At 50.9% G+C, this 14,359-nt stretch overlaps 2 protein-coding genes across 6 annotated transcripts in view; both read right to left on the minus strand.

The window, feature by feature from the left end:
* ZPR1 (ZPR1 zinc finger) overlaps positions 1–4,669 on the minus strand; it is a 9,192-nt gene extending 4,523 nt beyond the window's left edge. The window contains exons 1-10 of one of the 2 annotated variants that reach the window (XM_017523333.2): positions 4,430–4,667; positions 4,093–4,254; positions 3,589–3,679; positions 3,146–3,216; positions 2,423–2,509; positions 2,143–2,265; positions 1,743–1,790; positions 1,500–1,566; positions 1,022–1,092; positions 197–286 (exon numbers count right to left, since the gene is read on the minus strand). In XM_017523333.2, coding sequence (XP_017378822.1) covers positions 197–286; positions 1,022–1,092; positions 1,500–1,566; positions 1,743–1,790; positions 2,143–2,265; positions 2,423–2,509; positions 3,146–3,216; positions 3,589–3,679; positions 4,093–4,254; positions 4,430–4,600 — 981 coding nt within the window. In that variant the 5' untranslated portion in view covers positions 4,601–4,667. Of the gene's footprint in view, positions 1–196; positions 287–1,021; positions 1,093–1,499; positions 1,567–1,742; positions 1,791–2,142; positions 2,266–2,422; positions 2,510–3,145; positions 3,217–3,588; positions 3,680–4,092; positions 4,255–4,429 lie in introns of both variants that reach the window. The other variant, XM_017523334.2, reaches the window with a different exon arrangement.
* A 2,086-nt stretch (positions 4,670–6,755) lies between these two features.
* On the minus strand, positions 6,756–9,585 carry APOA5 (apolipoprotein A5). Of its 4 annotated transcripts, none has more exons than XM_017523337.2 (4): positions 9,460–9,584; positions 8,769–8,825; positions 8,525–8,636; positions 6,868–8,019 (listed from the first exon to the last, which is right to left on the minus strand). In XM_017523337.2, the coding sequence occupies exons 2-4, from the start codon at positions 8,815–8,817 to the stop codon at positions 7,080–7,082; spliced, it is 1,101 nt and encodes a 366-aa protein (XP_017378826.1). In that variant the 5' UTR covers positions 8,818–8,825; positions 9,460–9,584; the 3' UTR covers positions 6,868–7,079. The 4 variants fall into 4 exon arrangements, with proteins under 4 accessions (XP_037592582.1, XP_017378826.1, XP_037592581.1 ...); XM_037736653.1 differs by having other exon boundaries at positions 8,769–8,849; XM_017523338.2 differs by lacking the exon at positions 9,460–9,584 and adding an exon at positions 9,324–9,418.
* Positions 9,586–14,359: the final 4,774 nt, after the last annotated feature.

The following is a 14,359-nucleotide window of genomic DNA, read 5'->3' on the forward strand; positions in this document are numbered from 1 at the left end:
CATCAGAAAGAGCTAACAGGTCACCTTCTAAATCTGCAATTCCAACCTTGAATGAACCCCCTCTGCTCAGGGGTCCTCAAAGCCAGGGAAGTAGGAGACATCTCATGTCCCTGAACATTATTTCTAAAACACGGCTTCCCCTAGATAGAGATAGCTTATCTAACTTATGAGGACACTTTCCCAAGCAGACTGTTACCTTGAGGAGGTCTCTGGTCATATCTGAGGGATCTGTGATGTGGAGGGTAATCCTGGTGCCCAAGGCTTCTACTGCTCCTCCAGATTTCACCTGCATAGGTAACAGGAGCAACAGAGAGAAGACCCCAAGCCTCGCTTGGTACCCAGGAGACTTGGAACATAGGTTTGGACCTCCAATCAGTTAGGCCCACTAATAGCTACCAAAGACAGTGCCTTCTAAACAGCAGTCACCCAAACCAAAAAAACCAAGAGCTGTCCAGGAGCAGTGACCAACCCTGGTAACATGCCAAAACTTATCACAAATTGCCAACAAACTCTGAATTTACCCTAAAAAACGAAAAAACTGACTCTTGGGGTTGAAAGAGTTTTAAGCATTTATCCAGCCCTTTCATCCACTGCATCCAGTGTGTGGATCTCCTTTATAATAGTCTGGTTTAAGAATTTAATTAGCTTATACTCAGACACACTCAGGGGAAGGGAATTTATAATCCTCCAAGGCAGCCCATTCTATTTTCAGACAGCTCTGTTAAGCTCTTCATTGTGAAATCAAAATCTGCCTCCCTGAACTTCCACGCCTCTAAGGAATGGGTCTTCCATATAATCAACCTTTAATATGTCTTAAACAAGTTATGGAATCTCTAACTTTTCTTCTCTAGGCTAATATCCCATTCCTTCAAGGGCTCATCACCCTACCCTAGACCTAAGAGAAAGACCCAACCTGTTCCACACCCCCTGCCCGAGTCCTGAAGCAGACTTAGGAAGAATGATAGTTAAAAGGGGGTTACCCTTAAGCTAGTCTTCTTCCCAAATAATGGTGCCCACCCACCTCATTGGTCCGATGCCCGCAGTTCTCGCAGTTGGTAGCCATGATGATAACCTCCTTAAAGTGAGGGATTTCTGGAAAATGGAGTTAAGGAAATCTACTCCAAGGAGAACAAGACCACCATCTGAAGAAAAACAAAGCCAAACCCCACACAAACACAAATGCTGGTCCCAGAACTGCTGGAAATATTCACAAGAGGCAGTCCAGAGTCCTCCAGAAGAGGACAAGTTCCCAGCCCCTGGTGGTCCCTATTCACATGTTTGAAGGCATCACTCAGACCACACCACACACAGTCTAGAGACCATGGCCTAAATTTCTCCTTGAACCCAAAAGCCAAGGTACACAGTCTAATCAAAGATAATATCCTCCTTATCACTGGGTATACAGCACATGCTTTCCTTAAAAGGGATGCTCCCAACCTGATTATAATCTTCATGCCTGAGTCAGATGAAGAGCAACCCAACTGCTTGCCAAAAGATACGTACTAGCTTCATGTTAGTCTGAGCGGGGGCATTGCATTCTGGGCAGTTTGTGTTGAACTGGAGCACCTGGAACACAATATAGGGACAAAGGGTGAGCCCTCCCAGATGGGATGTTCAGACTGACGACACTCAGTTGGTATGCTGGTGGTCATCTGTGTTGGTGGCAAGAAGACAGACACTGAACAGCATCAGCCTCAGCCCATAACTCTGCTCCTTCCTCACCAGTAGCCAATGTGACTCACTTCATTTCTGAGATCTTCCTCTTCTGGCTTCTCTGCTGGTGCTTCTGCCTAAAATAGCAAAGATGCACATCACAAGCTGGCAGGTATACCTCAGTATCCCCAACACCCTGTCCTGGAGTGGGAGAAAATGCTCTGCTTCACTTAGGTCAGGTGCCATCTCATCAGTTAAAGAAACCAGAAAGTAAAGCCCCAACCAAACAGAGCTTAAGGCAGAATCACAGCCACTGCCATCCTTTCTATGACATTTACCCAAGTCCTGGACATGAGCAAGATGAGCAGCACAAACAAGCTGAGACAGGGCACACAGAGCAGCAGCAGCAAAATCAGTTCCCACTGACTCCAAGCAATCCGGAGTACACGATAATTCCAGAGCATTCTCTGGATCCTTCAGTCCACTTACTTGAAGCCCCAGCATCTCTTCCTGCTGTCGGGTCCGGTTGTAGTGTGTGATCACCAGGGCATCATCTTTCTGAGGAGCATGTGGGTTTTCCACAAAGCTGTTCCCCGAGGGATCATCGATGATCTAACAAATGGGTGAAGAGAGGGTCACTGCAACAGGAAATCAAACAATCCTATATCACCTACCATCAGACCACTCAGGCACCACAATGGAAAATCCCAGCAGTCTTAATGGTCCCTCCTCCCCTAATCGAGGGCGATTCCAGTCTCTTAATACTCACCAGAGTGAAAGGAGAGGTTACTTGCTTTAGCTCCTTCAGTTTGACAATGAACTCATCAATTCTTTCAGCTGTGGCATCCTTGTTTGCCTGCCATGAACAGACAGTAAAGCATCAGCCCCAGTGGGATGCCATATGCCCTGCCCCTTGTCATGCCCATGTTACTTCCATTAGGAAGTCACCACCTGTCTCAGTGTGACTGGAAACAGAGTGACTCAGGCTTCACAAGGAGAAGTAGCAAACAAGGCTGAAGTTGATGGGTTGTGACAGGTAAGCCTCATTTTTCTCACTCATTCAACCATTTAGCCCAGGCATTCATGCCAGGTTAGATATATGACGGTAAATGTATCAGTCCTCTCATGGGGCTCCCCAGCCAGTTAAGGAGACAAATAACTAAAGGCGCAGTTATAGTATATTACTTCTGTCATAATAAATCTAAAATGCAATGGAATACTCAAGAAACACAGATAACCCAAGAGGATTAGGAAAGGCTCTTCAGAGGTAAAGTTATATTGTCTGTCTGATGAGACCTGAATACATGCCGGGGGAGGGAAGGAGAAAAGACAAGAATTACAACATATGCAACATCCTAGCAGCTCCAGCACCACCATATGCTTACCCAAAAAGTTCTCCAACATTCAACTATTCAGCCACATGAGACACTCTATTCAGACACATATAAGCAACTATTCCTTGAGCTGCTGCAATCAGAAAACCCCAGCTTACCCTTCGTGCAGGCTGGTCCTGCTCCAGGCCAGAGATAGCACGGGTGATCAATCCTTCAACAGTGGTCAGAGCTTGTGAACAAGAACAAAAGACAAGTGGTCTTGGCCTTAGCTCTGTTATTAACTGCCTGTATGACCCTGGGCAATTCACTTAAACTCTCTGGGCTTTATTTCCTCATCTGTAAAATGAGAAGGCCAGGTGCAAGGTTCCATTCATGTCTGATAATAGCAATGCTAAAATTCTATAATAAGCATACTATGGGCTTACCATTACTTTCTATCATTTCCAGCTGTTTCCACTCATGAGAAACCAATGAAGATCACAATGATTACATGCTGGAACCCATACACAAATCATCAGATCTGGCACCAGGGGGTTTGCAAGAAAGAGGGTAAGATTCTAGCTACATGTGAACAGCCCAAATATTCTGATCTTAAACTTACCTCCTTTCTGGCTAAAGGCAGGAATTTCAAAATCTAGCTCAGGAATCCTTGTGGTAGCAGAGTCAGTCTTCACCACTTCTCTGTTCATGTCCTGGGCAGAAAGTTAAACGTTCAGTACAAAGAGGATGCAGAACACCTTCTCCAAGCAATAATCAGGCTGTCCCCTTCCATCAGACCCCAGCCCACGTCTCTCCCTCTCTCCACTCCACAGGGTCCAGACTGCTCCTTTCAAATAGTACAGGTGGTGTGAGTCAGGCTGTCCAAATGGTGAAAATACTATTCATAACAACTACTGCTCATATCATACACTCAGACAACATTTACAAAGCATTTCCACAAATCTTATCTCACTTGAGCTGGTGACAGCACCAGCAACATTTTACAAAAGAAACTAAGGCTTAGAGACATGGCGGATTTAAGTTCCGACCGCCTGGAACCGAGCTCTGACCCCAGTCCCCAAACTCCCTCTAGAATACTGAGGTACCTGCTCTGAGGTCCTCTCACCTCCAGAGCCCTGACGGTCAAAGTGTAGCGCACTCCCTGGTCCTGGATCCTGCCTGCCGACTGGATCTCCGTGTTGTTCCAGCCACAGTGCTCGCAGGAAAAGGAGCTCACGATTATTTCTCTGAAGAAGGGAATCTTGGTGAGCAGGAGTCGCGTCATGCCCTGGTGAAATACAAGACAACGAAGGAAAGAATCAATGAAACTTCTGTTCCCCGCCCTACTATCGCTGGGCGCACCTCGGGGTCCCCGGCCGGGCCCATCAGGCTGGGTCCAACCCCCGGCTAGTCCCGGCCCAAGCCCTACCCTCCCGCCGACGGCGGCCGTGCCCCCGCCTCACATTGCGGTAACAGTTCATGCAGAGCGACTCGATCTCGGTGGGCTGCTGCTCCTCGTCCTCGGCGCTGATGGGCCGGAACAGGTGACTCGGGGCGGACGGCGGGGCCGGAACGGGCGAAGGGGCGACGGCAGCCCCCGGGGGCCCCGGTTCCACAGCCCCGCTAGCCGCCATCGCCACCACGCGCAGTTGAGACCCCGGCTTCCGACTTCCGGTGTTCTCGCGGACGCCCCCCTCTGTCGTCACTTCCGCCAGCTGCCACCACCCCCGCCTCTCTTCTTAAAGAGGCCGCAGACTCCGGGCCCTCGGAGAACAGTGTCGTCAAGGGCTCCTGGTTCCCGGGATTATATGGCTTGAACCTTCCATCGCCAGCCGGATCCACCTCAACTCAGTCATCACTTCCCCCAAGACGGCCTCTCAGAACCAGAGCAGTTTTTTGCTTCTTCACAATAGCTCCACCGCACCGGGTTCTGTTGGTCCCCACGTCGGTCTACAAGAGCCTTGAGGACAAGGACCCTGGCTTGTCCCTGAGGAATGCCTGAGAAGGTGCGCCCGGAGCCGGGCTGCCTGGTTCCAGTGTTGGGCCACATGCTGCTTGCGTTCTAGGTTCCCCCTCCGGGTGGTTCAGCTTCTTCCCCTCTCTCAGTCCCTCAATCCCTCTGTCCCTTTCTGTTCCTCCCACTCCCTGTTCTGTGCTCATCACTACCTTCCCCAATCCCAGCCTGAAGTACACAGCCCCCATTTTCACTCCCACCTCCTGATCCCCACCATAGCCCACCCCCTTGACCCATGCTTTTCAAGTTTCCTAACAACAATAAAAACACTTTTTTTGTTTCTACCTTTCCAGCACTTCCTCTCTCCGGGTGCGGGGGCCACAACCTGGTTCCCTTGCCAACATTGCCAAAATCCAGGTGACAGGGAAGACCAGACTGCCGGCATGATGAGCCTACATATGTGTGGGGTCTGTGCTATGGGGTTGGTGAGCAGGCGTGTTGAGAACCCTGGGGCAGCGGGCTGAGCTGGGAGGAAAGGGAGCTGGACGGGACAGTTCAAAGGGAAGGGGCTTACCCTTTCCACTTCCCCCACCACACCCCAGTTTCACAGTTCCCAGGAGAGCTATGGGGAGCATTGGTGCCCCTGACTGACAGTTTGGGTGTCCCAAGAAGACAGTCCAGCATAAAAAGAGGACATTCAAACTCTAGAACAGCAAGAACAAAGGAGACAGGCCACCTCAGGACTCTTAGGTCCACCAGGGCCACAGCTCCTGCAGACACAGCCCGCATTCCATACACACTGTCCTGTGTGGAGCAGGCTAGTGAACAGTGCAGGTGCAGAGGAAGGGCCTCCCGCCAAGTGTGACAGACAGCTGTTGTCTAGCCAGGAGCGGTGAAGCAGAGCCCAGACAGAGCCCCTTTGGCAGACCTGGACTGGGAGGGGTTGATGAGAAAGAGCAGCAGGGAAATGGAGTGGGCGATGGATGTGCTTTGGGGATAGTGGTGAGGCCACTGCTTTCAGACATGGTCCAGATGAGAGTCACACCAGGCAAACTTCTATCATAAACATCTATTTCATTTGAGCCAGAAGTCCAGGCTTCAGATTGGGAGTCTGGAGGGAGGGGCTAGAGATGGGAAGGGCACACAGTACGCTCCCTAGAGAGTTTAAGGAGCTCCCACAGTTTGGAGGGTTCAGTCCCTTATTTAGGTGTAGAGCTATGTCAGAAAATGTGGGCTCTGCCTTTTCCCATCCCAGCCCTGCCCCCCACCCCTTTCGTACCCACCAGCATCAGAGCCAGCAGGGATATACACACACCATCACATGTTCTCCCCATGGTATTTTCCTCTTTCTCCCTTCTATTCCCCTGACAAAAGCTGCCACGGCAGCCCTGGGGATACAAGTGCTCCTCTCTGTGGACCAGCTGTTAGCAGTGGCCACCAGGCAGCCAAAAGTGACCAGAGCCAAACTCCAGGATGTAGTGGCACAGGCTTCCAGCATCATGGCGAACAGGCTTGCAGATAATCGCCCACATGCATGGTGCCTTTCTCCCTCCCAACTCCCTCACCCTTGAAAGGAACAACTTGCCAGGCATGGTAGTGCGTGCCTGTAGTCCCAGCTACTCGGGAGGCTGAGGTGGGAGGATCGCTTGAGGCCAGGAGTCCTGGGCTGTAGTGCGCTATGCCAATCGGGTGTCCGCACTAAGTTTGGCATCAATATGGTGACTTCCTGGGAGTGGGGGACCACCAGGTTGCCTAAGGAGGGGTGAACCGGCCCAGGTCGGAAATGGAGCAGGTCAAAACTCCCATGCTGATCAGTAGTGGGATTGTGCCTGTGAATAGCCACCGCACTTCAGCCTGGGCAACATAGTGAGACACCGTCTCTTTAAAAAAAAAAAAAAAAAGAAAGCAACTTAATGAGAATTCCCAAATGAGCACTGGAAAGCTGGGTTTGCAAAGCCTGGTGAGTATAATGCATCCAGATGAGGGAGTCGCAGGAGGCTGGATATGTGAGAGACAGCAGCCCCTTTGGTGGCCTCCCTGTCCTGCACAGGACCTTCCACCCTCCACCCAGCCGGCCACTTTCAAGGACTAAACCATGCTTTAGGCTCAGGGTCAGGGCTCCCCAGACAAGGAGCTGAGAATAGGCCTGAAATAGACCCTCAGGGCTCCTCCAGATGGCTGTGGCCCTGGTCATGAAGGCCGTAGGTGATATCTTCCCACAGGTCATCCAGACGGGCCTGCAGCTTGCTCAGGGCCTTGTCACTGTCCATTTGTCCAAACTCTGGGGCGAAGGCGCTGTGGCCTGGTGGAGGTGGTGCCAGCTGCTGCTGGACTTCCTCAGTCTCCTGGTCGATGGCACGAGTGAAGGCGGCGATCTGCAGGTAGGTGTCCTGGCGGAAAGCCTGGAGTCTCTGGCGCACCTCCTCGGAGAGCATCTCCGGGTCCAGGCCGCCCCCCTGCTCAGCCCCAGTGCCTGCAAAGGCGCGGCTAAGCTCTTCGCGCAGCTGGTCCAGGTTCTGTTGGATGCGTGCATGCAGAGCCTTGGCCTTGAGTGTGAGTTTGCGGGAGAGCACCTGCACGCAGCGGCTGAGGCGCGCGGGGCTGGCGGGGGCGTGCTGAGCCACACTGCGGTGCAGTTCCTGCACGTGGCGCCCGATGCCGCTCACCAGGCTCTCGGCGTACGGGTGGAAGAGCTCTTTGAAACGGCCGGTGTGGTGCACCACGCGGCTCTGCAGTTCCTGCAGCAAAGCCCGCGCCTCGCCCACGCCCCCCAGCAGCTGGGCCTTGGTGTCTTCTCCCACCACGCGCAACTTCTCCTGAAGCTCCTGAACGCGCAGGGCCACCTGTTCCATCAGATCCATCGTGTAGGGCTTCAGCTGCTGCCTCAAGCCCTCCAAATTCCAGCCCACCAGCTCGTGCGCCTCTGCCATGTAGGGCTGCAGGCGCGCCCTCACCTCCTCCAACTCCTCCTGCAGTTGCTGCCGCATGCCCACCGGGTCCCGTGGGAGCCGAGGAGCCTCGCTCCCACTCAGGGGCCCCAGCTTTTCCAGGAACTTGTTCATATTGTTGAGGTCTTGCTCAAGGCTGTCTTTCAGGTTCCTGAGGAAGCGGACAGATATCCAGGCTGTCAGACTGCTAGCCCCCATCATCTCTCTTGTCCCCAAGTCGTTATGCACTGATCTTCTAGGGGAACCAAGGACGCAGGGCATTGGCCCCAGAATCAGGGGCTCTTGTCCTAACCCTGGCCAGTCACAACTCCTCACACACGAAGCATAAACACATCGCATATGCAAATCCAGACCTACAACACTGATCAAAGAAGCACAGATGCGCCACATCATCCTTTGATTCTGGGGACCGCAGCAGGGGTCCTCCCGGTCGATCCCAGGTCCCGCGCCTCAGGGGTCAAACGGACAACAGCTACAGAGTTGTTAAGGCAGGGGCTGCAGGCAGAGGGCGCTGAAGAGCCCAGGATGGCCGGGATCTGCGGGCAGACCTAGCACTGCTCCTTTCCTCTGTCCCAACAGGGGCCACAGACGCAGGGCATCATGTCATGGCCCAGCTGTCTCCTCCCTTCGCCCACACCCCTTCCCGGGGCACTCACGCGGGCTCACGAGCCATCTTCTGCTCATGGATCTGTTCCATCTTGCCTTTGTCCCCGCTGGTCTGGCGGAAGTAGTCCCAGAAGCCTTTCCGTGCCTGGGTGGCCGAAAATGCTGCGGACAGGCACTGGGTGATCAGGGCCTGGGCTCTCCTCCCCCGGGGTGGACAGGGCCCCCGGGGTGGACAGGGCCCCCAGGCCAGCCCCCACCCACACCCCCACGTTGAAGTCAGGGTCGGAGACCCACCTGAGAGGAGAGCCAGAGCCCAGGTGAGCACGGCAGCCATACTTGCCATTATCTGCTCTGAGAAGGCAAGTGGAGGGAGGCCTGGTTAGGGAAAGAAGCAGAAGAAGGGACATGACCCAGGGGGCCTCTCCAGGGACAACTGCCCAAAATCCTGTTAACACTTCCTTGGGGTGGGGAGCACAGAGCTGTTGGGGCTCAAGAGTCCTGACCTAGGTGAGTCAAAGAGGCTGGGATGTCTTCCTCAGACACGGGGAGAGGGTGTGCCCTTGCCAACTCAGTCAGATAGCAGGGAGCATGGTGCTCTTGCCCCTTCGTAAATGTCCCCGACCCCAGGAGCAGCTCCCTAGGCCACTTCTACCACCTGTCCCTGCCCACCTGTCCCCCTCCCTCCCATTTCATGGTGGGAAAAACTGAGGCATAACGAGGGCAAAGAAGCAACTCTGCCAAAGTGCTCCAAGAGGATGTCTTAGGGGCCACCCCAGGCTCTCCCCTGAGGCCACCTGCCATGCCATCCCTTAGGGCTGCGGCCCCCATCCCTCTGCCCCAGCTGCTCACCTGCTCACATCTGGGCACAGAGAGCAAACATTCTGCTTTATACTCCAGGGCCCTGAGCCCCTGGCACCAATTGCTCTGAGTAAATACCACGTGGAGGTTCAAAAGAGGTTGACCTCAGCTGCCTCCCAGCACTTACCTCCTGCCCTTTCTCTGGCACCCAGAGGGTTAATGAGTGCCCTGGTGTCAGGGCTGCCCCAGTAGAGAAGTGTTTCCCAGAAGCTTTACTGGGAATGGGGTTAAACTTCTCACCCAATTTCCCCCAAACCTTGTGACCTTTAACCTTCCCACTGACCTGCTGGCTGGCCCACCAATAGAGAAGGGCCTGTTTATCTGCCAAGGGCCCCTTCTTACACAACTACTCAGAGGCACTGTGTCCCTGCCAGCAAGACAGAGAGTGTCCAGCTGCCAGCCAGAGCCTGAGCAGCCCCTGACAGCTCCACTACAGGCTCCTCAGGCAGCCTGGGGAGAACCAGTATTCACAGGGTTAAAGAACCCCCCACATCCCCCTTTATGGAATAATCCTGGAACAAGCAAGGGAAGCTAAGCAGGGTGAGGATGAGATGGCAAGAGGCACCTGGGCCAAGGACCATGAGCCCCAGAAACTGGAGCAAGAGGAGGATACGCCCCATGGGGAAAGGCTGAACTCCACTCACAGGGCGTCCGAGGAGAGCAAGCCCAAATGCTCAGATCTTCTCTGATGACACACCCACTCCATCTACTGTACTCATATACACATGTGCACAACTCCCGATTCTTGGTCCTAAGTGCATCTTGAATCAATCCCCTCTCCTCCATTTCCAGTACTATCATTGCACCGTCTGTCACCTTGATTGCATTCATAGCCTCCGACAGGTCTTTCTGCCACACTCCTGCCCATTTAATTCATTCTCCACTGTGGCTTGTCCCAACTCATTTCCAGTCTCATCTCCTGCCACATAAAACTACAGCATTCCCTGAGCCATTATACAGGCTATTCCTTTTGCTTGAAATAGCCTATCTCCTGGTGAGTATATAGTCATTTTTTAGACTTAGTTTGCATTAGTTAGAATTAGACTTAGCTGCAAGGGAAATACGTGTGTGTGTGTGTATATGTATACGCATATATATTTTTTATTCTCTTGCATACATATATATGTGTATATATGTGTGTGTATATGTGTATACACACACACGTATGCATGTATGCAAGAGAATAGCTTAAACAAAATGAAATCTCATTTCTTTCTCATGTGAATGTAGGCCGCCCAGGGCTGCTTCTATCTTGTTGTGCTTTTTTGTCAACAAGAGGCTCATGTCCAAGTTCCAGCTGCTTCACTTCCAGCCACCAAGTCCACCTCCCAGGGAACAGGGAGGAGGGAAAGGAGAAAGACACATTCCCTCCCTTTAAAGACACATCCCAGATACTGTTCTTACCCCTCATACTGACATCCCATTGGCCACAACTTAGTCATATGGCTACACGTAGCTGAAAAGGAAGCTAGGAAATATAGTTTTTATTTTGGATGGCTGTATGCCCAGCTGAAAAAGGGACTCTATTACTCGGGAAGAAGAGAAGAAAGGATTTGAGGGGACAATAGCATCCCCTGCTGCACAGCTCTGGTATCACTTTGAATGCCCTCTTCTGCCTTCCCCTTTTTCTGCTCTGGAGATAAACTGATTCCACATTATTCACACAACACTGTATATTCCTGGATTATAGCACTTATTATCTCACCATACAATAATTTGTTGATGAGTCTGGGAGCTCTTTGAATGCAGCAGCTTTTTCTAATTCATCCCTATATCCACTAGTATGTTTTGCCTAGTGCCTAATCCATACAAAGTTGAGTGACTGAATTCAATCATTCATTTGATTTAGGAACTGAGGTTTGAGGAGATCAAGTGGCTTGTCCATCACCACACAGTAAGAGTTGCGACCAGTATCAGGTGCTTGGCTCTAGCGGATCGAGAGACCAGACCGACCAGGTCACACGGGGCTTGTGCAAGCAGTCACTGAAAGGTACATGACGGAGAGATCACTCAAGAGAGTGGCCAGACAGAAGGCAGAGAAACTCTTTAGGGATATATTTCAGTAATCCAGGTGAGAAATGAAGGCCTGGAGTACAGCATGACAGTGATATTTGATAGGTAAGTATATATCGAGAGCTACTAAGACAGCGGAGTTGATAGCACTTGGTGACTGATCAGATGAGGAAGGTGAAGGAGAGGAAAAAATCTCAGTGACTCCCAGTTTCTGAGCAACTAGGGGAATGATTGTTTCTTTCACCAACAGGGGCCTCCTGAGGAAAAGCAGGCTGGGACAGGAAGTGAGAGCTCAGATTAACAGGAGTCCTAACTTGAACCTAGACTGGGTTTCAGATAGGCATAGGGCAAGCCCAGTTGAGGTCTATTTGATAATGGCTAAGAAGCCTCCTAAGAGAAAATTTACTTGAAAGGAAAAAAGCAACAGGAACTACCAACTAGTCACAAAACTACAGTCTTCAAAGGAGAATAGAGACTCAGAGTATTTGGGAAGAGTGCATTTCCATGGGCTGGAAAAATATGGTGCTGGAAAGCCACTAAAATGGACTTCGGGTGACTACTTGTACCCACAGACTAGTGTTACCTCGCACCCACAGGCTCTCCACTGGAGATGTTCTGGCAGTTGGATACAGATACCTCAAGCCCAGGAGAGAAGTCTTGGATGGAGACTGAGATTTGGGAGTGATCAGAAGATAGTGGCAGTGAAAGACTTGGGAGTAGATGAAATCTCTAGGCAGTGTGCTTGCCAGGAGAAAAGAAAAGCGCTGAGGTTAGAAGATACCAGTATTGGCCGGACACGGTGGCTCACGCCTGTTATTCCAACACTCTGGGAGGCTGAGGCAGGCGGATCACTTGAAGCCAGGAGTTTCAGACCAGCCTGGCCAACATGGTGAAACCCTGTGTCTACTAAACACACAAAAAGCTAGGTGTGGTGGCGGACGCCTATAATCTCAGCTACTCGGGAGGCTGAAGCAGGAGAATTGCTTGAACCGTGGACTATCAAGAGACAGAGCCTGCAGGGCACCACCACACCCAGCTAATTTTTTTGTATTTTTAGCAGAGACGGGGTTTCACCATATTGGCCAGCATGGTCTCGATCTCCTGACCTCGTGATCCACCCGCCTCGGCCTCCCAAAGTGCTGGGATTACAGGCATAAGCCACCGTGCCCGGCCCAATTTTGGTATTTTTTGTAGAGACAGGGTCTCGCTATGTTTTCCAGGCTGGTCTCGAACTCCTGGGCTCAAGCAATCTGCCGGCCTTGGCCTCCAAAGTGCTGGGATTAGAGGTGTGAGCCACCCCACACCTGGCCAAGTTTGTCTCATTTCCTACTGTATTCCCATTGCCTAGACCAGTGCTTATCACATGGTAGGGAGGGCTCAAAAACATCTATTGATAGGGAGTACTTTGGAGGGGGTGTTAAAAGTAATGAGGAATCTCAGCACTTTGGGAGACCAAGGAGGGTGGATTACCTGAGGTCAGGAGTTCAGGACCAGCCTTGCCAACATGGTGAAACCCTGTCTCTATTAAAAACTACAAAAAGTTAGCCAGGCATGGTGGCACATGCCTGTAATCCCAGCTGCTCTGGAGGCTGAAACAGGAGACTTGCTTGAAAACGGGAGGAAGAGGTTGCAGTGAGCCAATATCGCCCCATTGCACCCTGGGCAACAAGAGTGAAACTCCGTCTCAAAAGAAAAATAATAATAATAATAATAATAATAATGAGGAACTAAAATATCAGACCGAAGCAACCTGGAAATGGAAAAGGAGAGATCAAAGTTACAGCATTCAGCAGCCTTTGCATTATTCAGGAGGAAGATAGGGATATTGATTATCTTTAGACTTTGTTAGGTCAGACAGGAATATTAAAATTTTAGGGATAACCCATAAAATGAATAGAAAGAATGGGTAACTTTTAAACTGGTATATGGAGAAAAGAGACTAAAGAGCATCTGATTGACCTCCGGTAAAGGATGGTGGATTGATTGCGTGCATTAGCCTCTGCTGTTTTCTGAAATCTCAATAACGTGGCATCGAAGTGCACTTTTTACAAAATGCATAAACCCACAGGGAAAATAGAAAAGGAGATAAAAATAACAACATTTTGGAAGCTGGAAAGCTTCCAAATGGTCAAACGGTGGCGACAGGCACACCTGAGATACATTTTGAAGCTGCAGTGGACAAAGCCAGGAAGGTCCCTAATGTTCACTAAACTCTCCAAAGCCTCTGACATGAGGATCAACATTTTTCTGGAAGAATGGGTGGCAGTGGGGCTAGAAATATGGCAGCTGGTCGAGAGTCTGTTTGAGAAGCAGCCATTCTCTTCAGCTCTACTTGGCTGGGTACCCCCAAAGCAGCAGAAAACCAGATGCTTATTCTATCTGAAAGGGTAAAAGAGTGGGACTCTGGCCTGGAGAAAACTAGGTATTGTTGCAGGGGGCAAGGTTTTTGTACTAAGGAAAACTTTATACATTCAATTTTGAGGCTGGGCACAGTGGCTCACGCCTGTAATCCCAACACTTTGGGAAGGCAAGGCAGGAGGATTGCTTGAGCCCAGGAGTTTGAGACCAACCTGGGCAATGTAGCAAGAACCTGTCTCTGCAAAAAATACAAATATTAGCCAGGTATGGTGGCACGCACCTGTGGCTCCAGCTACTCAGGAGGCTGAGGCAGAAGGACTGCTTGAGCCCACGAGTTAGACTGCAGTGAGCCACGGTCATGCCACTGTACTCTAGCCCGGGCAGCAGAACAAGACTCCGTCTCAAAAATAAAAATAAAAAATTGTTAAGACTCCTCAATTCACCATCTTTCCATCTTACTGAAAATAGAACAATGTTTTCCCTGAGAAATTTGGCTGGCCCACGGAAATAGGCCTAAAGAAACTGACTTTTGGGGGCTCCCTGCACTCGAGATGATCCCTCCTGAATTGACCCATGGACTCAGGATTTCGCATCAGCTTCTTCGAATTTATACAGCTTTCTTCTAATTTACTGTGAGGTTTTTTTTTTTTTTTTTT

The sequence above is a fragment of the Cebus imitator genome, unplaced genomic scaffold (assembly GCF_001604975.1).
Source record: "Cebus imitator isolate Cc_AM_T3 unplaced genomic scaffold, Cebus_imitator-1.0 Scaffold28, whole genome shotgun sequence".
Lineage (NCBI taxonomy): Eukaryota > Metazoa > Chordata > Mammalia > Primates > Cebidae > Cebus > Cebus imitator.